We start from the raw sequence: 25345 nt of genomic DNA on the forward strand, positions 1-25345 counted from the left end.
CTCATTCTGCAATGAATCGATAGTTATAAAAAAGTGTGTAATGTACTTTTAATATTTATATTTAACAAACATAACCCAAGTCATTATGAAACAAAGTGTAACCAGAGATGCACACGTTATCTCATTACATTACATTATTTATTAAAACATTATTTGCACTTTACATTTATGTTGGGACATAGCCTACTCCCTTGAAATCCTTAAGATATTAACAGATTACTTCAGGATGTAAAACCTTCTGGAGATCCTCAGAACTTTGGGATACAACAGTGAATTAGTGCCAAGATGACCAGAAACATCAGGAATAGCAATTATATTTTTCTTAAAAGTGGAAAAACAACAATAACAGTGGTGTATCTGTTTCCCAAAATCAAAACAATCTTACAAAATGTAAACATTCAAAACAGAAATATGATCGATATCAAACAAATAAAATCCATTTCTTGGACCTGTTACCCTTCAAACGGTGAAAGATCAGTGGCTTGCTGTGCTTGGAGCTGACGGAGGACTTTAGTGAAAACTGTAGAGAATATAATCATGTTATAACCATTGTCAAAGCGTCCTGAACAAGGTGCATTAGAGTATTTAATGTGTGTGTTATATATCTTTCCCTGATAAGAGCACTAGTTTTTTTTTTCTCTGTATTCACAGCCGGTGTGCTATAAATGTCTTATATAGTACGTTAAAACAGTGCTGAGTTAGCCAGCCTAGCACTGTGTCTTTACTACCCATAATTCATTGAGGCCATTAAACATCCTGAACTATTTTAAATACGCCTGCATTATATTACCATTTACAAAATATGTACACTTCCAGTTCAGTCCAGTATGTTTAAAACATCAGTCAAAATGCCTACTTTTTACAAAATAGTTTAAGATTATTAAAAACATTTTTGTAACTGTAACAGGCTAACTGAAAAAAATAAAATAACGAAGGACCTCTTCGGGAAATACGGAAATTTTTCGTAACTTCATTCTTACACAAATTGTCGCATATAATGCACAAATTGTTTGTAAAAAAAGAAAATGCGCTTACATAAACTGTTGCATGCAATGCGTCAATCTTTTGTTAAAAAACGTTCTTGCGTAAATGCTCACATTCATGAACGAATCTTTTGAAAATGTCATATGTAACAATTGATTGTGAAAATTATTACGTTCTTCGAAAAAAAAGTATAGTTACATTCAATGTGTGCATCATTCAGAAAATCATTTTTATGTAAATTGTTGCAGGTAATTAACTAATTGTTTGTAAAACCATGCTTGGGTAAACCGTCGCATGTAATGTCTAAAATGCTTGTAAAAAACGTTCTGTAAATGGTCACGTTCAATGCATCAATCGTTCATAAAAACATGTGTGCGCAAATCAGTTGTAAAAACAATGGTTCTACGTACAATTCATAAATAAAGTCACTCTGTTTGTGCTTCACAATTAGGGCCCAGTAACTTTTTAAGCCTTCATTTCCCAGCTTTCACAGTTGAATAACAAAATCTCCCATAATGCACCATGCCAGACTGCACCACATGATCGTGCCAAAGATGCGACCTGGCATCAGACATTCCTTGCATCCTACTTGCTCATGCACATTCAGACTTGACTATGAATCACACTAGTGTCCAAATTTTTAAACCTTCACCAGGCAACATGTAATAGCTGCAATTAGATTCAAACTGTCCCTATGACATCATAATGGACTGTTTCAAAATATCTAGCGTTCCAACGTTGGCAAGATTCATAGGTAAACGAAACGTCATGGTCAGGAGTACTTGCAAACTTCTGTATGTAGAGCTCATGACCGGTCGTTTTGGCCCTGAACGCTCTGTGGGCTGGTTTTATGTTTTTACAGAGAGGCAGTGTTTGCTAAAAAATACATTAAGAATAAACTTATGGATTAATACCTCACATTTTTGAAGTACGATGGATGCGGTCTGATTAAACTGGCCACTTGTTTTACCTTCATTATGGTGCTTAAGATAGATTAATGCATAAACTACATCTACCAGCATCCTTTGCTTCGAACTGGGTTTTGATTTCTGCATCAGACGCACTGCCTGTGTAATACAGTGGAGAGACCCAGACCAGCGACATTGATTTATTCGATTTAATCCAACCCAGACCAGTCAAAGGATCATGGCCTCTTGAAACGCTTCAATCCATCTGAAAAAGCAGCACAGATTTAGTTTGAATCAACGATTGACAGAACAAACTCTATACAAGTGCATTAAGTATTTTTCTGCAGTACCTCTGAGCAGTGGGGATATCCTCGGCTCTGAAGATGTAGTAGAGTGTGTTTTTATGGTACAGTTTAAACTGCATTTTTTGAGCCGGTCCCGTCTTCTCCTCTCGGAGGAAAAAGCCCAGCAGTGGCTGACTCTCCAATGCCGCAACATCCTGAAAACAACGCAATCATCGTCACATGACAGCTTTTATGACATACACATCTGCATATTCTCAAAAAAAAGAAGGGGAATAATTGACGTAATTACAGTTTTCAGTGTTGCAAAAAAAAGCTGTTTTCAGCAAAGAAAAATTCCAAGAACTAGCAACTGTTTCACAACAAATGGTCCTGTAACTTTACCAAAAAGACATTCAAATGTCATCTCAAAACCGTCAATGCTGATTGTACACAGTTAAATGTTTCGAAACAGTTATGACGTAACAAAGCCTCGTTTACTGAAATCACGTGACTTTGCCAGTTTGATACACGCTCCGAACACTGAACCACAAGCTTCATGAAGCAGTGTTTTGAAATCACCCATTCACTACTCATTGTTAAAACTAAATTATACCGTCTGATTATGGTTAAATAAAAAAATTAAAAAGTACCATTTAAATGAACACGCCGACTTTTTGGGACTTTAGCTTATTCACCATATCCCCCAGAGTTAGATAAGGCCGTACATACCCTTTTCATCTCCGTACGTGCCGTAACTCTGTCTGACGCACCCACCGCTAGCCTAGCTTAGCACAAAGACTGGAGGTAAACGGCTCCATCTAGCCTACTGCTCCCAATAAGTGACAAAATAACGCCAACATTTTCCTATTTACATGTTGTGATTTGTAGTCACAGCGTGTACAAATAACAAGGTCACATGAGACACAGCCATCTTCTAACCGTATACATACTGGGAACTATATTCTCAGAAGGCGAAGCACTGCTACTTGGGCGGAGTGATTTACTCCAACTCTGAGCGAACTCTCTGCTCCTCACCACGGGGCTTCTCAGGTGCTGCGAGCAAATCACTCCGCCCGCAGTGCTTCGCCTTCTGAGAATATAGTTCCCAGTATGTATACGGTTAGAAGATGGCTGTGACTCATGTGACCTTGTTATTTGTACACGCTATAATTATACAAATCACAACATGAAAGTGTTGGCGTTATTTTGTCACTTATTGGGAGCAGTATGCTAGCTGGAGCCATTTACCTCCAGTCTTTGTGCTAAGCTAGGCTAGCGGTGGGTGCGTCAGACAGAGTTATGGCATGCACGGAGATGAGAAGGGTATGTATGGATTTTTCTAACTCTGGGGGATACGGTGAATAAGCTAAAGTCCCAAAAAGTCGGCGTGTTCCTTTAAACAGTTTCAATATAGTTAGCTACTTTTTGTTAGTAGCTTGGTCAACGACAGTTTCAAAGTAGCTTTCCCAACAATTTCCTTATTATGTCTTTTTACATAGCTTCAATATAGTTATCTGCTTTTTGATAACAGTTTGATAAAGCTTCCTCAACACTGGCTAAAAGTTATTACAAAAATAAAGGCAGCATACTTCACTAGCGGCGTAAGTGTAGAGGACTTTGTTCTCGATGACAAACCACAGTCTCTTCCACGGTTTCTTGTGGCCTTTGGATCTGTGCAGATATCCACTCATGGACGAGTTCTCAGTGCTGGCAGACACCTGTGAGTGAGATATTTTAATATGACATCAGCTTTGTGGTAAAAAAACCCCGAAGCCTTCACTACAGTGACACATAAATTCTCAGTGTCATTGCATTAAAGATGCTCTAAGCGATGTCACGCGTTTTTTAGGCCAAACAGTTTGTCACATACAGCAAACATCTCCTCACTATCTGCTAGCTGCCTGTCCCCTGAACACACTGTAAAAAAACGTGGTCTCTGTAGACAGCCCAGGCTCCACAAAACGGCAAGAAAAACAAACTGGCCCAGCCTGGACCACGAAACATAATAAGTGTTCCAGCCAATAACAGACAAGAATGATTTGGGGGTGGGGGGACATGAAGTGCACGTGCACATGAAGGGGGGTGTGAGGGGAGTGGAGGAGAGAGAAGCATGAAGAGGGAAGTTAGCTAGAGGAGAGATGTCCTAGACAACGACTTACATTAGAATTATATTTTCTTGAATTTTGATATGGCCGACACACGACCAAAGAGACAACGTTCCGATGAACAAATAGCAAAGAATAGGAAAAAGGAGACGGAACGCTCGAAGTCCTGAATTTACATTGGAAAAGCATGGAAGGGAGGGGGAGGGGACGGGATGAGGAGGAGGGAGGGTCGAGCTAGCCTCCGTTTTGTTTGACAATACTTCGAACGTCAACAAGTAATGACGTCACCCAACATCGCTTAGAGCACCTTTAAGGGTAATAATGTACAACTCCAGGTCACCTCTTTGAGGGCAGATGGAATCCTTTTCTGTCTTCTAGAAAAAGCAAATGTTGAACTCCGCCCACTAGGGGAAGCGGTAACATTGGATTGGTCCCCTAAGAGACAAAAGCAAAACAGCACATTAGAAAAAATATGTGGGATTTGGCTGTGCAACCACACAAGTTTAATACTCCGAGTCAAGCATGAGCAAACAACGCTAAAAACAAGAATGTTCAATAAACAACACTTCTAGTAGAGAAGTGGTTGGTTGGTAGACAGCAGAAATCTCGTACCCTTGTGCTGTAGTTTGATATAGCAGTGGTCGCACACTCGTGCCAGCTGATTCTTCAGGTATTCCAGGTAGAATTTATTGGACGAACATGCCTGACACACCACCTGTTGCCACAACAAACCGATATCAGTCAGACCTATTTGTTCACTAAAAGGAAACAAAGCTTCGATTTTTTGTATTTCGAACCTTTCCGCAGGCACGGCAGTGGTGGCGTCTCCAGGTGAGCGTGAACTCGCACGTGCAGATCATACACATGGTCGTTCTCAAATCTGGAATCCAGATAGGAGCTTTAGAGCCCAGCGGTAGACCGTCATCAGAGATTCCCTCCAACTACACACACACAGGAAAACCACAGAGACAAAGTCTTTTTACACAGGTTTGAGACACAAAACACATACAATAAAATCTCTATGAGATCCTTCACAACGTGTCTGAAATCAGCCGCTTTTTTTATTTGGAAAAAAAGAAAGATTTTTTAAATAGGTATGAATGCCAAAGAATTTATTTACTTTTTCCAGAGTTGTTTTTGATCATTTCGATATTGGATGGTGTGAATAGTTTTAGGTACACTGTTTGTGAATATCTTATGACGTTAATGTTGTTAAAGGCCAAGTTGCGTTTTAAAAGAATTGGGTATACAGACTTTTTCATAAAATGATCAAACTTCAGATTCAGCCTTGTGCACTGCTTGTGAATATTTCATTCTTTTATGTTATGGAAAGGTCAATATTTTAATTGTGTGAATGAACAATTTAATCAAGTTATGTGAAAAAAAAATTCCTGAGAATTATCAGAATTTTGCATTAGACTTGGTATGAATAGTTCTGCTGCATCCTTTAAATGTCTTACGTCTTTTCTAACATTTGTTAAAGCATTAAACCGGCACCATACTTAATAATAATAATAATAAAAATTATATTCTTACTCAGTTTTTAGTCTTGTTTTCTAGTACAAATATCTAAACATTCTTAAATCAAAATACATTTACTTGAGACTTGCAGGGTTCCCACACCTCGGTTAACTTCAAATTCAAGGACCTTTCGAGGACTTTCCAGGTCCAATACCCTCAAATTCAAGGACTTAATGTGGGGACACACTTATTGTGTCCAACAACAAATGTTGAGGTTCCATTGTAGTAGTTTCGTGCGCGCATGAAGGTTATGGCAACGTACAACACAAAGTACCTCACGCAGAAAACACTTACGTAACGCGTAAATGTGCGTAACTAAAGTAAATCAAGCAAGCTAGTGTGAATAGGCCACGAAGTGTTGGCGAAATAACACATTAGCGGACCGGAGGGAATAACATGGAATTTTATCTAGAAAACTTGTTGCATAAAATAAATTCGAGCACTTTTAAAGGACCTGTATCTGTGTGTGTTTATTTTCAAAAACTTTCCTGGGCCTTGAATTATTCTTTTCAGATTCACAAACTTTCAAGGATCCGTGGGAAGCTGGGAACCCTGGACTTGTCTTGTTTTTTTAATTAGGATTCAAATGTATACTTTAATTAGGTGAATTTAATCTTACCAAGAATCAGTATCTGCAATAGGGTAAGAAGAAACGTGATTTAAAGGGAAAAACTATTTTATTTTTCTTGCCCCATTGGCAGATACTGTTTTTTGTTTTATGTATGACTTAAACCAGACTTTATATCTTATGTCATTTTGCTTCTCAAGTAAAAGTATGTTTAAGGAATGTTTAAATATCCTGGAAAACGAAATCACTTTTTTGCAGTGTACTTATCACACCAATGAAGACCCTGTACATTTGATAAAACACACACACAGTTTGTTATTTGTGTTTTACGAGGACTCTCCATAGACAGAGGACTCTCCATAGACAATGATTTTTTTATACTGAAAAATTCTTACATTCTATCCTAAACCTTATAGAAAACATATTTCGTATGATTTATAAGCTGTTTTCCTCATGGAGACCGAAATGTTGTCCCCACAACACAAAATTTCAGGTTTTACTATCCTTGTGGTGGGAACATTTGGTCACCAATACCCAAATCTCACACACACACACACACACACACACACACACACACACACACACACTTATGTGCACCCACCTCTTGGCTTCGACTGGAAAAGAAAGAAATCTTCTTTCTGGTGTAGTCATCTATTGCTTTAGCGATGGCTTCAAGCCATTCGTCTCTTTCTGTGGCTGAACTGCAAATGTCAATTACAGTTAGTTATTTCAATTTAATTAAAAACAGCCATTTTATTTCACTAGTGATCAAAAGATGATTATCATGTACAATTATTCATTCCACTACCGATATTTCCTTCATGTAGACCCAGCAGATAAATCATACATGTGTGTGTGTGTGTGTTTCTTACTTGGCAGACAGTATGAAGGAGCGTTCCACACTCTCAATGTTTAACTCATTCTGATAGGCCTCCTGACTTGGTTTGCTCACCTATTAAAGACGTGAGACACACATATGTGTTACATCTCCTGTCAGTGTGTGTGTGTGTGTGTGTGTGTAAAAGAGTATTATGACGGTAGATATCTGACCTTCATGCCAGCCAGAGAGAGCATGCTGTTGACTTTATACTGGCCAGACTGAACGGGTGTTGTGTACAGCAGAATATCATTAAACTGTTGAGAAAGAAAGACAATTTACTAACTGCCCAAAAACAGTGTTACACCATCCACAGTTTCCTGTCTTATGTAGCAATTTCGTGTATTGTAAAAGACCGTATTAATGTAATGTATTGGTGTGCGGTCACTGTTGTGTTTTTTTTTGTTTTACTACCTCAAATGTACAAATCAGATTTCATAGATGAAAATATAAATTTTTAACGAACTGAAATAAGCTGAAACACTAAAATAACAAACTGGAAAAATTTAAATAAAATACAACTGATCCAAAACGGAATTAAAAATAAATGAAAGCTAAATAGTAATATTTATTAGTAATAAAAATAAAAAAAAGACAAGAAAATGACAAAAAAATTAAATGAAAACATTAGATTGTTAGATTGAACATTAGATTGAACAGACAACAGAAAATCTAAAAAATAAAACTAATAAGAAATATTAATAAAAACTATAGATGTACATAAATTATACTAAAACAACACTGTCCATTTTATAATCAACATTTTAATAATATTTAGCCTTAACTTGACCATAGTTTCTCACCAGGAAGAACATTCTGGGCTGCATAACTTTCCTGGAGAGTTTCATCAGAGTGCCTTCCTTTAAGAAAACCTGCGTATGAAACAAGAACAGTACGTTAGTTTACCAACACAGAGACTTCAGGCACTGCTCAGACACAATGCATCATGGGTACTTGAGTATCTTACCCTTCCAGGTTGGACGATTTCATGATGACCATTCAGACTGTACTGAACCTGCATCAGCTTCTGAAAGTTATCCTGAATAAACAAGATGCGTGTTAGACGTCATTCATATTCATGAGGTCATAATGCGTGGCTGTGTGTTTGTTGCGTTACCCCTTGTTTCATGATGTCATTCGCATGGTTTGCCACTTCTTTCACCACACTAAGAGCAGCTGGGTAAATCAAACGAAGTATTTAAGAAGACTATCAACATCACAAAGAAATGGACAAAGCTACAGATATTTTCTTCTGTATTGTCACAGACGTTCGAGTGAAACGGATTATTGACAAAGAAAGAAAAATTTAAATAAGATCAATAACATGCCTTTAGAAAAAATTTATATTTATATTTTAAAAGCATTTATAGACCTTAGTCAGGTTAGACACCATTTTGAATTTACCACTGATAAAAACAAGGCTCTGAGGGATAAGCGTGCAGTCTTTACAATGACACATACTGTATAAAAGCCCCAGATCATGTCATTTTTTACAACTCATAACTTAAAAAAAAAGAGTTTTATAGGGTTTTTGTCAACTGAAAGTTTTCATTTCGGAAAGACGTTTTGATTTGGAAAATGTCTTTCAAAACTGACCAGCACTTACGATTGTGATGAATGAGATGATAAAACTATGAGACAATGGTCCAAGCTGTAATTGTTGGTTACTACAAATTTTATTTACTGGCCTCTGAGCCAGTTTTTTTTTTTAAAAAGCCACCTTAGCACCGTCATACGAATCCCTGTGTCATTTCCAGGGAAAATGGTATGCTCTTACTTTTTGTGTCTTTGTAGTCGGATGAATCCTCAGGAAGATTCTTCAAATAATCTGAAAGAGACATGAAAACGAAAATTCTAAATTGGTCAGAGAGATTGGCTGTATTCCTTAAATTACTTCATTAGCTTAATTTTAAGTTTAATCATAAGTTTTGGTCGTTTGGATCACAAGAAGACGAGGGATACACATTCCCGTTTACACCTGGTGTTTAATCTCTTTTGTACACTTTCAACTTCTGTCCTTCTGTCCTACTTATGTCTTCGAGGGGAGGGTCTATGGGTGGGTAAATGTATGGGCTTTTTCAAATCTTTAAGTCAAATGGGCAAATTAAGCTCAAGCTGTTTACATATGAACGCCCATGGAAAAAACATACGGAGTGGATCAGCTTTCATTTCTACTCTGATAGCAGCAAGACCATGGCGAATGCTGCCAGTGTTAGAAATCAGGAATGGTGAGAGAACATTGTACTTGGTACGTTTTTCAACTTCAAACCAAACTTGGGTCTTCAGCCGACAAAGTTTAAATCCCGTCTGGCTAGCGCACTTCCCATAATGTTTACGCATCAGGTCAGTAGGCGGAGAGTAAGCGGTCTTTTGCAGCTGTTTGGATGCTTTCGACCACATGAGCGTTTACACTACGAAAGCAAGCCGGGCCGAATGTGTTTTCATCTACCCTCTGGAAATGGTTCAAGCTCAAAACGTTTTAGACCTGTATTTATATCTGTATTTAGCGTCGTCCACTTGTGACTGGATTGACCAAAACGCATCTCAATACCATGGTGTGTAGGTGTGAGTGTGTGTACCTGTGAGCAGGAGCTGGTATTGAGGTATCCGCTGTACCGGTTTCAGCAGGTAATGCTTCAAAGCAAGACTAGCACAGCGAGGACTCGTCTGAGGATGAAAGAGTGAAAGCATTACCAAATGTATTTGTAAAAAAAATGGCTTCCCCTGTTCGAGAAAAATTCAAATATGCACTCTGCATTCACTACATATTTAACTATCGATTCATTGGTTTAATCAGTACAGTAATCATGCTGTATGTTGTAATTTCAGTTCAGTGTTTTAATGTCAGAATGTTATTAGAGAAAGTGTCTTTTCTTTATGTTCTATAAACATTACTTTTATTGTAAAAAACAATTATGATACACTTAAGTTAAACAAATACAAATTAAATATGAATTAAAATAATAATAAAATACAGATAAAAAAAATAGAAAATACTTATTGACCAAGTATATTTATTGATTAAAATTAATTTAAATATGCTACATGCAAATACCATTTGGTATCGTCCACAAGCATTTTACACAACATTAATAATTAATTGCTTAATTGAACTTTTTGAAAATGTACTCTTTAAAACAAATATGATCAGAATATTACACATTAAAATTATGCAAACAATAAAAATTTCATCCTTCGTGCTCTTGCAGGTTTCTGTGTTTCATTGTCCGTACGTGTGATATAACTACTAAAACAGTGTCTCTCTCACGTTGTTTTTTCATGTTTTATGGGGACGTTCCATAGACATAATGATTTTTATACTGTGCAAACTAATCCCCTAACCCTAAATCTACCCATCACAGAAAACTATCTGCATTTTTACATTTCAAAAAACATCACTTAATATAATTTATAAGCGGTTTTCCTCGTGGGAACCAAAAAATGTCCCCACAAGGATTTCAGATATTGCTTTGTGGGGACATTTTGTCCCCATAACATAGGGTTTACCAGACACCCCACACTACACACACATGAAATATTACTTAAGATGTTATTCTCTATATTAATCATTAATTTGGTCAAGATCATTTGGTCTTATAAAGAAACAAGCGCACACACTCCTACCTCAAACTGACGAACAACGCTTGCAAAAGGAGGATTTTTGCGACACTGTTCGTCCAGCAGAGCCACGTTACGGTCAAACTCTCGTATGTAGGTGGAATACATCTTCAGATACGGACCCTTCTGAACAAAGATGTCAGCCAACCTCTGATGATCAGACCTGGTGTGAGGTGTGAGAGATTCCCAGAAACAAAATGTTCAGTATTAAGCATTGAAAGATTGACAAGTTTAGGGAATACGCGTTTTTATTTATATAGAAGTTATAATCCCTCCGACTACTAAATGCTCTCATTCTTTTGCATCCTTATTTGATCTCTCTCTGCTGCTAGCCACAAAACATACATGCTACTCCAACACAAAAATGACATGAAACTTTAACATTTACTTTCATATGGTGTGTGTGTGTGTGTGTGTTACCAGTGGGCCACTCTCTCCTCCAGCTCTTTCAGCAGGTCTTTATTAAGTTCGTAGAGTTGGGGCAGATAGTACAAGATTTGATTCAACACTTTCTCCTCCACCAACGGCTTCCCGCTCGCACGAGTCGCTTTGGCAACTGCGTCCCGGAAATCCTGACACAGAAATGGAGATGTAAGCTACTGCCAAAATTTCAGGCTACGGCAACAAAACAAAGAGAGCTAACCAAGATGAGTAATAGCAAAAGACACGCGCTAACATCCGTGAATTCAAACAATGACTATTTACTAGACCAAATTTTTTTATATATATTTATGGTATAATTAGCTAAAATTAACAGTGCCATAAACTAGCACTCAACGACATTTTCAAACACAGAGTAAAAACAAACAAACTGAAGCGCATAAACTCACAGCACAGTCCATCTACAGCTGTAACAGGAAGTAGAGAGTACATTTCTCTCACAAACACACACACACACACACACACACACGTGTCTTTAGGACAGCTGTTTAGGGTCACGGCCAAACAAGTGGGTTAAAGGGAGGGTGGGTGTAATTACTTTCCGAAAACTCTCTCTGTCCGTTGATCTCTTATTCCTTTACCACAGTCTCTCTGGACAAGCTCTTCCTCTAGTCTTTCCTCCGCCGTCTCTTTCCTGTCTCTCTTTCTCTGACTTTTTCTCTAATTCTTTACATCAATCTGAATGGTCGGGATGCACCACAGTTCTATAACTAGTTAACCATTGAGGTCGACGAGATTTTTTTCTTAGAGATGATGCTTTAAACGGGACAAAGTATGACACATTTTTATTGTTTACTAAAACTAATACAAATATTTTTCGTTAATTGAAATAATTCTGAAATAAAATATAAATATTAGATGAAAAACTTTATTAGACGTGTTAACTTTGCAACTAACTGAATTAAAATAAGTAAAATAAGTACTAAAATTGCTATTTTTTTTAACTTGAAATAAAAAATTAACCTACACAATAAAAATGAAAAAAGCAAGCAACAAAATCACTAAAACTTGAATAAACTAAAACAGGATATAAAAAAATGATTCAAAATATTAATAAATGTATCTCGCAATTCAGATTTTTTTCTTGGAATTCTGCCTTTTTTTCCTCACAGTTGTGAGTTTATATCTCGCAATTCAGATTTTTTTTTTTAAATTGCAAGTTTATATCTCGCGATTCTGACTTTTTTTGGGCAATTGGGAGTTTATATCATTCAATTCAGATTTTATTTTGCCAATTGCAAGTTTATATCTCGCAATTCTGACTTTTTTTGGCAATTGCAAGTTTAAATCTCACAATTCTGACTTTTTTCTTGCAATTGTTCATATCTCACAATTTATTTATTTTTTTTAAATGCAAGTTTATAGCTGTTTTTTCTCACAATTGCGAGTTTATGTCTCACAATTCCGATTCCCCCCCCCCCCCCCCCACAATTATTTATTTAATTTATTTATTTATTTACTTTTTACATTTTTATTTAGTGGCGGAAACCAACATACATATTTAAGAAAGGACTGTGTGTTGCAGCATTCTGTGCTTTAGCACACTTGCTAACAGTCTACTTCATTTATTCCATTTAAAGCACCTCAAATGTAACAAATTCACTGCGTTCAATATTACAATTCTAATAATAATGTCGGACTTGAAGTGCAGTGACCAATGTATTGACCAATGCACCTACAATGGCCATTACATTGAGACCAACATTAATAAACAGTAATTCTCACATGATTCATGAACCATGCAAGAATACCAGAAAGAAACATGGTGTTACTATCCACAAATGACTATTTACATGCGCAAACTCCGACCATTGCAATCACGTGCGATTTAGACAACCATGAGCTTCACATTTCTGCTTTTAACCTTTTAACAGCAACGGTTTTGAACAGCCTTTAAAATGCCTTGCCCCAAAGATGTCTATCGTAGATGCATTACAGTTCATGCGATATTTTTGCTTAAGGGACGAGTCAAATTGTGGCAATCAACATTATGCTGTCAACTTGTATTGAACCCAGAACATTTGAACGTCGATGGTCAGTTTAGAATGTAGTCTTGAACGTATTTAAATACACTTGCACACAGCTACTCATTAAAATCCAAAAATAAACAGACAAATGTGTCTGTGTTCGTGTTTCCCTCTATGATCCTACTGTAACTGTGAGAATCAAAAACTATTCGAGAACACATTCATGTGAAAAAATTTATAAAATTGGACAATTTCTGCATAAAATAATTATTGCTCTGATTCAAATCTGGAGCCAGTGAAAACAGCGATGACTTACGATGTGAAGTAACTTCAGAACATCCACAAATCTGCAAAGACAAACAAACACAATGAATCAAAATATAAATCCCCCCCTAAATATGTACAAACTATTAAATATGAATAAGCATTAAAATAATTTTTCATAATAAAATGCTTTCAAATGTCATTGGGCGTTTGTACTTACACTTTCTCGGAGCTCATTATCTCCATTGCGATGTGGACAACCTTGTTCCTCTTTGCTCGCTCTACCTCCTAATGACACACAAGTTAAAATGCTGTTATAATATTAGACCATTTCAAAATCTATGATATAATTTGAAGTGTCATACTTGCATAGTCGCTACATCCAACCATGATTACCAACAACAAACAGCCTCATAGCAAAACAAATGTGAGTGTGTGTTTGTGTGTGTTGTTTTGGGCTAGTGAGAGGCTGCAGTCTTTATTTGGATCAGGGTCTGTCTAAACACAAGGACAGAGTTTGACTGAAAGCACCCCCTGTTTGGGGGTCTCTGGATTATTTTCAGACAGAAAGTCTGCCGGACAAACCTTCCCAAATCAATGATTTGGAGCTCATTATTTTAAACTTTTTCTCTTCAAATGGAAATAACATTCTCAATGTATTTAAAGGGTTTGTTCACCCAAAAATGAAAGTTCTGTCATTAATTACTCACGTCGTTCCAAAGACTTTCATTCATCTTTGAAATATATTTTAGAGTAAAACCTGAGAGATTTCTGCCCCTGTGTTCTGTTGAAAGTCAAAAAAGTTCAGAATGACAATGTAAAATGTAATCCATGTGATTGTTGTGATGTTGTTTTGTGCGTACCTCTTTATCTTTTGATTGGCTCATGTCTTCCTTACTGGAGTCGGAGCTGTTACCATCGTCCTCGTTGGAGCTCAATCCATCCTCTGATAGATCACCACTCACAGAACATCTGTTGTCAAACAAGTTCCGTCCAAAGTACATACAATCAAAACATGTATTCACACACAAAAATAAACACACATTTAAAATTCAAACTAGTATACACATTCAATTTCAACCTAGTTTCCTTTATATTGGCAGGCAGTAATTTCTTTAAAAAAACGTGCAATAATAATAATACTAAATAAAAATAAAATAAAAAATTATATATACAGTACTGTGCAAAAGTCTTAGGCATGTTAATTCCCCCCCAACAAGAGTGTGTAATGATATTAACATGCCTAAGACTTTTGCACAGTACTGTATATATATAAAATAACAAATATTATGTTATTTGTGATTTGTGATTTTTGCATGTGCCTACCATGACACAACCTCATTTGTCAAGTTTAAATATGCACAGGAAGTATGCTAATTAAATTTTTGCAGCTGGATTTTCATTGAATAATAATTTTAATTTCAGTCTGTTTCTCATACTAACACTAGTGGTGAAAAGTTTGGAAACATTAATGTTTTTTTTATGTTTTTGAAAGTAGTCTCTTAATCTCACTAAGGCTACATTTATTTGATAAGAAACATACAGTAAAAACAGCAATACTGTGAAATATTATTACAATTTAAATTAACTGGTTTCTGTTGTAATACATTTTAAAATGTAATTTATCCTGTGATGCAAAGCTGAATTTCCAGCAGCAATTACTTCAGTGTCACATGATCTTTTAGAAATCATTCTAACATGATGATTTGGTGGTGAAGAAATGTCTCTTATGATAATAAATATAGTCTTTTGAAGTGACATATATATATATTTTCGTTTTTGGGTGAAGCATCAGAAAGCTCAAGCAAACTCTCACACATGCTGATGCATTCACACACTTTCTGCCCTCTTTCTGGTTCCTCTCGCTCTCATTCTTTCTCCTGTGGCAGGACAGAGCTGCTCTTGTTTACAGCTTATATAAACTCACTCTGCAAAGAGACACACACACACACACACACACACACACAGACAAACCCTCAAATGCACAACCTCACACACTCACACACACACACACACACACACACACACACACACACACACACACACACACACACACACACACACACACACACACACACACACACAGAGACACAGACACAGGAGTTTGGAGTTTCTGTCGTGCCTGGCCAATTACTGTGTAATGTGAATGTTATCTAAATTTGGAGTTTAACTATCTATTCAGGGCCCTCAAATTCAGAAGCTGGAATGTGCGGAATCTGAATAATCACTGAATTAATTATTGACTTTTACCACAGTGATGATGGCTCACACAACCTAAACGTATTCTTAATCATCTAAATAAGGACTGATTATTGTTTTTCATATAGAACTCATAATTATTACCAACTAACCCAAACTCTACACCTTCAAATAAATAAATAGCTTTTTTTCAATTTAGGATGTCCCTGAATGTCTCCAAAAGAAGGTTTTGTAGGCTTTCATTTTGCAATAGCTAACAGACAGACAGACAGACAGACAGACACACAGACACACAGACACACAGACACACACACACACAGACACAGACACACAGACACACAGACACACAGACACACACACACAGACACACACACACAGACACACACACACACACACACACACACACACACACACACACACACACACACACACACACACACACACACACACACACACACACACACACACACACACACACACACACACACACACACACACACACACACACACAGGTCTCAAGTGCTTCTGCCTGACTCCCATTAACCAATCAAGTCCACTGATAGTTCAAATCCCACAGTTGAAGAGAAAGTGCCTGTTTTCAGAATGTAATACTAGCATAGTGCCTAGTTTATACTGTGCAGTATACCGTATGCTACCTAATATATATATATATTAAAAAAAAATCTGAAACAGTATGCAGAAACAAGGAAGTAGTATTCTACATGTGCAAGTGTATATAAATCAGCATCAGAGACTGACAGGGAAGAGAATAAATTGTTGAATAAAGTCGTTATTTAGTTTTTTTTGCGCATAAAAAGTATTCTCGTCGCTTCATAACATTAAGGCTGAACCACTGTAGTCACATGGACTATTTTAACGATGTCTTTACTACCTTTCTAGGCCTTGAAAGTAGTTGTGTCATTTCTGTCTATGGAGGGGTCAGAAAGCTCTCGGATTTAATCAAAAATATCTTCATTTGTGCTCTGAAGATGAACAAAGGTCTTACAGGTTTGGAACGACATGAGGGTGAATGATTAATGACTGAAATGTCATTTTTGGGTGAACAAACACTTTAATTTCTTAGAATAAAAAATAAATAAATCCCCTCCTGTTTCTAATTCAACATTTCTTGAGCAGCAAATCATCATATAAGAAGGATTTCTGAAAAAGATATTCCCAATATTACTGTTTTTGTTGTATTTTGGATCAAACAAATGCATTCTTGGTGAGTATAAGATACTTTAAAAATCTTACTGATCTAAAACTTTTGAACGGTAGCGTAAATTTTGTAAGCAAAAACACTTGGGATTTAAGTTAATTTAAGTCCAAAGTGTATTCTGTTGTTGTGTGCACAGCAAAGTTTTTGTACTGAGAGATCAAAGATGATAATGTATTACTACTGCGATCAAGGGCTTTAGCCCACATGACTGTAAAATATTTGTTGGTAACAACTTGCTGACAACTCAAAACATACGACCACAAACTTGATTCAACGTCCTGTGCATCTGGAAACCAACTGCGGATTTAGCAAATGCCGTAAGTTTTCACCAGCACTAAGACCTCATCACTGACAAGCCAATGTGTGGTGGAGGTCAAAAATGTGTTTACAAAGTCTAGTCATCACAATAAACACACTACAAGTCAAAAGTTTGGAATTTATGTTTCTTATCTTCTTTTAATTATTTTTTATCTACACTGTAAACAATGATTGCTGCGATTATATAATTCACATTAGAATAAGACAATGTGTTGTTTCAACTTAAAAAAATATGTGTTCGTGCTTGACTTAAATATTAAGTTTACTTAAGTTGGATATTTAAGTTATCAACCAATTTTAAGTTATAACTAATTACAGCAACTTTTTTACAGTGGCTTATGCAGATATTCTTGAAATTAGTTTTGTAGACAAAAATAACCTGTGCTTGCGCATGAATTCTTCTACAACACTAAAAAAAACTTTATTACAAAAGCACTTACTGCTGAGAAATGTTAGCCATGTGCTCTGATGCTTTATAATGAGGTCAGTAACAGTCAGCAGTTGGTATATTTGCAATCAGAATAAGATGATTCACGTTTTACTGACATGACATGATTTTTGCTACTGTGTTGGAAATGTTGTAATGACAAAGCATGACTGTGAGCCAGAAGATCTCAATTGAAAATTCTGAGAATGAGAGACAAGAGTGTGGGAGAAACAGAGAGAGAGAGAGAGAGAGAGAGAGAGAGAGAGAGAGAGAGAGAGAGAGAGAGAGGTTATTTTCCAGTGGCTCAGCTCTCTCCTCTACAGACATTTCCTGCTCTGGCCACTGAAAATAACCCACAGGAAAACAGCCCAACCTGGACTCAAAGAGTGGACTGTAACCCTCTCTCACACACACTTCCATGACCACACAGACCAAACCAACACAGTGCACATTAAAATATATATACTTGTTGCAAAGTAGGTTTTAACAAATCACAACAGCTGAAACTGGCAAAGCTCCAGCTTACCAAAATGCAGCATGTAATGTGATCCAGATTTTCGAATTTTGGAATGACTCTATGTATATATGAGTCTTAAGGCCCATTCACACCCAGATGATAACCATATCGATAACTATATTGCTTTAAAAATCAAATTAATTCTATGAGAATAGAAAAGTCTACAACATAACATCTATAACAATAATGACATTCACAGCCAATCAGAATCCATCGGCTTTAAAGAGCTTAACCATTTAAAGCGTCAAATGACATAACTGCAGTATGTGCTCACAATAAACAATGTTCTCATTCGTTGGTGTGGACGCTAATATAGTTAGCGTTATAGTTATCTTAATGTGAACAGGCCTTTAATATGTTGTAGGCATTTGATCAAGAAAGGTCCAATAGATGTGAATACTGTATACACTGTAATTTTTAAACATTGCCTGAGCAAAAGCTCACATCAACCCCTCAAACTTTTAAGCCATTCCCCTAAGAACGTTTTCGGATATTCTACTACTTTCAGATATTCTAGAGGCTGATTAGAAATCCTAAAACATAGCTGGTTGATCTATGTAGTCTTAGAGGTCGTTTGCACTTCGCGTCTAAAAACACTGCACCGCTTTCTCCTTCTTTCCTTCATAGACTTGTCTAGAAAATATGAGATTTGCGATGGCAATTTCTCGTCGCAAGTCTACATTTAAAATAACGAACTTGAGCGCATAAAAGATGCAACTTGTGAATGGCCCCTTTACCAACTACTGTAATGGTGTAGTTATAGCAAATAAACTATATGCATGCACAAACTGACCTGTTCACGTCACATGGTTCCTGCACTTCATACACTCCTGTGTCTGCATCCTGGTTGGAATAGACCCAGGGCAGGTTCATGTACTCTGGAATCTCCTCGTATAACGGGACGTTCTCGTATTCCACCCCACAGTCAGGCTCACTGTCACCTTGAGCTTCTTCATCACCACCAGGGGTGACCTGGTTAGTGCGCGTGGCTTTATGATCCTCGTATTCTGCATCAGTACGAGTGCAATCCAGGGACTGTCCACCGCGAAGCAACTTTGGAAGCAACCGTGCACACACGCGCAGCTCTAGAAGTTTCCGCAAGCTACGTCGTGTTTGATCGGATCGCACCAACGGTTCAGAGGATTCGGATCCAGCGTCCACTTGCTGAAGATCTGCAGAGGAAAACGACTTTGCCCTCTGTTTGACGAAAACAGCTCCCATACCTCCAGCCTGTGGTTGGCTGTTACTGCGAGTCGGTTGGTTTTTACTGAAGAGAGGGATGCTAGGCAGGGCGACTCGCCATGAAGGTTTCTCCGGAGGAGGTGCCGGGAGATCTCTGAATACGGGAGGACTGGAGTTAGGAAGCGGAGGGGGGGTGTGCATTACCGGACACGTGTTTTGCTTCCGCAACACAACAGATGCGGGAAGACTGTTTCGTTGGGGCTTTTTAGGCATGACTTTCGGTGACCTTTGCTCCCCATCCAAAGATGGCTTGCTTAAAGCTGCAACTTGCGAGCCACAGCTGAGCTTAATCTGTTTAGGAAGACTCCGTGTTATTGGGTATCGAGCAAAATCTCCATATACTCCATCATCATCTTCATCATCATTGCTTTGCACCTCCTCATCTTTACTACTAACCAAGGAATCTTGAAGATCTGAGTGGCAATGCAAAAGCAAGCTGTCCACTGATGTTGAGGCCTTGCACAAGGAATCAACCATTTGTAGGAGGGATTTCTGTCGAGGTGGCGGAGCTGGAGGTTGTGACCCCTCCTCCTCTGCAGCTGTGTTCATGGAAGCTAGAGTTACGCCATTTGTTGGAACCGAATAATGGGTGGATTCTAGATCAGGAAGCATGTCTTCAGTATGTGCACTGTGAAAAGAGTCTACATTGTGCAAAGAATCAGTGTTGGTTGAGGAGCCAGTGTCTGTGTTTTCCGCGTTCTCTTTAGGGGAACATAAATTTAGAGGTGTGTCAGTGTAGGCGTGACTGGTTGGAGTGTTTTCGGGATTTTCTAGTAATTTGTCTGTCTGAATGTGTTCAGAAGTCTCTGTAGGTGCTTGAATGTCTGAAGGTGCAATTTCCACAACATTCTGCCTAACAAGTGCCCTCCGAGGGCGTCGTGGATGGGGTACAGGGAGAGGCTTGCTAGGAGGTGCAGGGTAACCAACATTGTCACTGACGCAAGAGCCAAAAATAGAGTTTCCGGTTTGTTTCTCCTCGACAGATCGTTCCTGTAGGGGTTCTGTAGGACTGTGACTTGGGATCTGGACAGAAATTTGTATTTGTGTACCTGTCTGGTCCTTTTCTACTGTGGAAGAGTTTGTTTCTTCCTGTGCCTCTGTGGAAGTGTGTGATGAGTCTGTGGGAGCACGCATTTGTTCCCGTTCAGATTGGGATGCATGTTCCCATGTGTCATTGTAAAACAACTGTTCTTTTGGGCTGTCGCCCTCTTTGAAAACACCTACCTCTGCTGTTCCACATATTTCCTTAGAATCCTCTGATTTGCTGTTACCTAAGTGATGACCTTGAGTGCAGGGTGGTATGATGTAATGTGACAGGTGTGAGGGTAGTAGAGCAGGACCCCCATTTTTGGAGACAGGGGGATGCTGGGTCTTGCAGGGATCTTGTCTTGGCTGGAGAGGTTTCTGAGGGGCTTTGGGCAGGCTTGGTTTGGGGGCGACGGTAGGTTTTCCTCTCTTGTGTGCAGTGGGTGAGGGTGACGGCAGTAGGATCTCTGGTTTTGGGGCGATGGGGGGAGGCGATGGTTTCTGCGACTGAACCAGCTTGGGTTTGGGGGCAACCGGTGGTTTCTTCATTCCTACATAAACTCACACAGAGAAAGAAGAGGGGGGACTACATGAATTCATTGAATAGACTTGCATACCACAGACACACAGCTGAACACGATGGGTCACGACTGAGGTCAAGATTGAAACCTAGCTTTGAAACAAACATCAGTATATGTGCACATCAAAACTATGGATTCTTTGCGTTTAGAATTGTGAGAAATCTTGTAAATGAAGGTCCAATGTGTGTCATTATCATGTCAAGATTTTGTTATCAGTCTCAATAATGCTGAGTAGCATATTCTTGTACAGCATTCTAGACAGTGGCTTCATCATACTTTCATGAGCGTTAGATCATCATAGTAGATTATCACTGAGATTTCAGACCTTTCAAAAAATTCCCTGATTCTTGAGAACCAAAACAGTCTAGAGACAGGAAAATATAAGAGATTATGTACCAAGACATTGTTTTTTTTTTTTTTTTGGTTTAACACTTTTAGACGTACTCATCTATGTTTTTATGTTGATGAGCATTCAACAATCTCAGTTATAAAACAGAAAATAAGAATTATTAGGGCAACCTTAACTTAATTGCAGGTGAAATTATAGAAGGTTAAGGATGGCTTTGATATTGCCCTATTTATAAAATGTAAACAGTATCAGATATGGACATTGTTGGTGTATTTTTACAATGAACCTTTAAGGTCTGTGAGGACAAAGAATTCATTTTAAATATTTATATTTTCACAGAACCGGTCAAAAGTTTGGAAACATAAATATTTTAAATGTTTTTGAGAGAAATCTCTTATGCTCATCAAGCCTATATTTATTTGACCAAAAAAACAAAAAAAACAAACAAAAAAAAAAAACAGTAATATTGTGAAATATTATTACAATTTAAAATAATGGTTTTCTATTTTAATATACTTTAAAATATTGTTTATTTCTGTGATGCAAAGCTGAAGTTTTAGCATAATTATTCCAGTCTTCAGTGTCACATGATCCTTCATTATTCTAATATGCTGAATTATTATCAATGTTGGAAACAGTCGTGCTGAATATAAAAATAAAAAAAATAAAAACTGTGATGTTAAAGGATTTTTTTTCAGGATTCTTTGATGAATAAAAAGTTTGAAAAGGAACAGCATTTATTTAAAATAGAAATATTTTGTAACAATATACACTACCGTTCAACTGTTTGGGGTCAGTAATTTTTTCGTTCTTTTTTTTTTTTTTTTTTGAAATTAATACTTTAATTCAGCAAGGATGTGTTAAATTGATAAAAAGTGATAGTAAAGATTTATATTGTTAGAAATTATTTCTATTTTGAATAAATGCTGTTCTTTCAAACTTTTTATTTATCAATGAATCCTGAAAAAAGTATTCACAGGTTCCAAAAAAATATTAATCAGCACGACTGTTTCCAACATTGATAATAAATCAGCATATTAGAATGATTTCTGAAGGATCATGTGACACTAAAGACTGGAGTAATGATGCTGAAAATTCACCTTTGCATCAACGAAATAAATTATATTTGTAAGTAGCCTATATTAAAAAAAGAAAACCATTATTTTAAATATTAATAATATTTTACAATATTCTTCTGTATTTTGATCAAATAAATGCAGGCTTGATGAGCATAAGACTTCTTTCAAAAACATTAAAATAATAATGTTTCCAAACTTTGACCGGTACTGTATATTTCCCTTTAATTTAATTTAATTTAATATCATATAATATGAATTTTTCAGTTACAGGCAAAAATTGGAAATGTTACTATGCTCAAAACTAATGGCAGGTGTAGGGTATATTCTGTCTCAGGTGTATCAGTGTATAGTAAATGCCTTAATTTCATACAAATGCAGTTACTACAATTATTGTCACTTTGTTACAGACATAAAAAATAAAAAAAAGTAACAGAAAGATTGTGGAGATTTTACATGGTTTGAAGTAAATCCTATTTGAAATTATGAGTATTACAGGAAACTATGGTTACCACTGGAAAGTTAATATAGCCTAGTTGAATTGTCAACTATTATAGTTGAATGTTTTGATTTCCGACCTCTCTTTTATGTCATAATTAGAAAAGGACAATAATTGAATTGACTTCACTGAATTCACTTAGACAGCGCTTTCGGAAGAAGAAAAAAAAGCTTGGGTTTGTTGATGCTCTCTTGAGGAAATGTGGTCTTCCCATTCCAAGGGAAGCAATCCAAGACTAATCCCAGAGGCGCCCTCCTCCTCCTCCGCTCATTCTGCTCTGTGATCCGGAGCTCGTGCTTCAGTCCGGAGCGTCTCGCGGGCCCGTGCTTTAGTAGCCTACTCGAGCTCCGGATCACAGAGCTCGCGAGCTGTCTTTCTTTCACCTCATCATCATCATCCTCATCAGCAGCACGCGAGAGGGAGTCATCAGGCGGATGTTGTGCGGTAGAGTCCCTTACAGCAGTGGAAAGAAAAATCACGGGGTTTTTCTTTAGACTCTTTCCTTATACCCTCCACAACAGTGTCCATATCGATTGAAGAGAACAAAGAAACAAAGTAAACTCGCCCAAAATGGTTATCTGTGTGTGATAAGTAACCGAAGAAACGGGGAAAGGAAACAAAGCAAAGTTGAAACAAAAGATTCAAATCAAAGTATCCAGTGCGGCTTCCATATATAATGCCTGCCTGGGGGGAACAAAACTGGAGAATGCTGAAAATAAAAACATCCCTTCAGGTTTCAGCTTTTGCGGTGAAAAAAAAAACATGCCGAAATATATCACAACCACAACATTGCTCCTCACCTTCTTCATCCAGGAATTTCTTCTTGTGCTTCTTTTGGGAAAATCGTCCCGTTAGCACAAGATTAGCCTCTAACACACAGAGAACGGGAACACTGAAGCTGCGACTTCGTTAAAGTTGCAACACTTGGAAATATTCTAATGAAACCGTTAAATATCGCAACATCTTACCATTTTGCCCTACATGTCCCTGCCTAGACTGCTTGTTCAACAGAAGTAGCTGATGTTTATTCATCCAGGAAACTAACCTGTACTCATGATCCCCAAACGACTCTCTTTACTCCATGAATGAGCTGCATTCAGCACAGTTCCTTCAGATTCAGCTCTTCTCTTCTAGTGGGAGCCATTGCTAAGTGTTAGAGGGAAAGACAACTCGATATCTTCAAAAGATCATCCAGACTCTTTGTATTTCTATTGAGTCGGAATGAGTTCCATGCTTTCCATGTTTTTTTGCCACCGCTTTTGTAAAGCTGGAACGGCGAAGTCCAGTCAAAGAGTTCAATAAAAACTTTCACGCTCCGCCGCTAGAGGCGATCTCACAGTTCGAGCGTTGGGAGATCCGATTCATTTAGCGAGTCGGTTCATTGAACGGATCAAGGGTTTTTTCAGCATCCAGATTCAGTTATTCATTTCCTCCATAAATAAACATGTGATGTGTTTGATTATGTCACCTTAATAATGGTTTTCTCAAGATTTGCTATTACACATTGTTTGGTCTCAACCACATTATAATTTAAGCCTAAAGTGCTCCTTACAAACAAGAACATTTGCATTTCACAACCACAACAACTAAATATGGTAAATGTTTTAGTAATGCGGCCATCTTTATTTACAGTAGCTCATTAATAGTTCATAATAATTTTTCCGATTTCAAGGCAAAGTGCGATTCAGTTTCACAGATTCATTAAAAGGATCCGATTCCAAAGAACAATTCTTTTGCGAATCGAACATCCACTTCTCGAAAGTTATGAATAGAAAGTAGATGGTGCTAATGCTGTTTGAGGCCAGAATAAAAAGTAGATGTAGTAGGATATTTCTGACATGTTAAAGTTAAAACATACAGAAATTAATTTCTCATTGGTCCTCATTGGGGAACATGAAATTAGTTGTCTATACATCCATCCGACTGAATTTACTGTACTCAAATCATATAATATTTATATAAATATACATAACATTCAATTTATACAACAATACAAAATTGTTTACTGGGCTACTGTATTTTATAGTCAAGATTACTCCTGACTCCACAACAGGTCAGTAGTTATTTAAAAAAAAAAAAAAAAAAAAAAAAAAAAAACTTTTTTTATTGAAAATCTGTATATTTAATAACATGTTGTAATGCTAATGAATAACAATAAACAGAATTTACAAATAAAATACAAAACCTACATAAATAGTATTAATACAATTTAAATAAACAAAGAAAACGAAATAAATCAATACAAGATGTTATTTCTACACTGTAAAAAAAAAAAAAGTTGAGGAAACTTAAAAGTTTAAGGCAACCAGCTGCAGGACATTTTTGAGTTTTCTCAACTTACGTGTTTGAGTTATC

At 37.1% G+C, this 25345-nt stretch overlaps 1 protein-coding gene across 2 annotated transcripts; it reads right to left on the bottom strand.

Moving 5' to 3' along the window:
• Positions 1-116: 116 nt before the first annotated feature.
• On the bottom strand, positions 117-24405 carry fgd6 (FYVE, RhoGEF and PH domain containing 6). 2 transcript variants are annotated; one of them, XM_082168188.1, is made up of 21 exons: positions 23791-24405; positions 19011-21036; positions 14401-14509; positions 13758-13825; positions 13590-13620; positions 11286-11437; positions 10872-11028; positions 9827-9914; positions 9025-9075; positions 8365-8423; positions 8215-8286; positions 8051-8119; positions 7421-7504; positions 7243-7322; positions 6972-7071; positions 5079-5222; positions 4894-4996; positions 4622-4716; positions 3766-3894; positions 2243-2391; positions 117-2157 (listed from the first exon to the last, which is right to left on the bottom strand). In XM_082168188.1, the coding sequence occupies exons 2-21, from the start codon at positions 21032-21034 to the stop codon at positions 2121-2123; spliced, it is 3801 nt and encodes a 1266-aa protein (XP_082024314.1). In that variant the 5' UTR covers positions 21035-21036; positions 23791-24405; the 3' UTR covers positions 117-2120. The 2 variants fall into 2 exon arrangements, with proteins under 2 accessions (XP_082024314.1, XP_082024313.1); XM_082168187.1 differs by having other exon boundaries at positions 24036-24404.
• Positions 24406-25345: the final 940 nt, after the last annotated feature.

This window comes from Leuciscus leuciscus (assembly GCF_965113295.1).
Source record: "Leuciscus leuciscus genome assembly, chromosome: 4".
Classification (NCBI taxonomy): Eukaryota; Metazoa; Chordata; class Actinopteri; order Cypriniformes; family Leuciscidae; genus Leuciscus; species Leuciscus leuciscus.

What these genes read in the sequence shown, in the direction of transcription:
- fgd6 (XM_082168187.1), bottom strand. An exon ending in TATCAAACTACAGCACAAGG is followed by an intron (nt 4,717 to 4,893) that starts GTACGAGATTTC and finishes TTTGTCTCTTAG; the next exon opens with GGGACCAATCCAATGTTACC. An exon ending in GATATCCCCACTGCTCAGAG is followed by an intron (nt 2,158 to 2,242) that starts GTACTGCAGAAA and finishes CTGCTTTTTCAG; the next exon opens with ATGGATTGAAGCGTTTCAAG.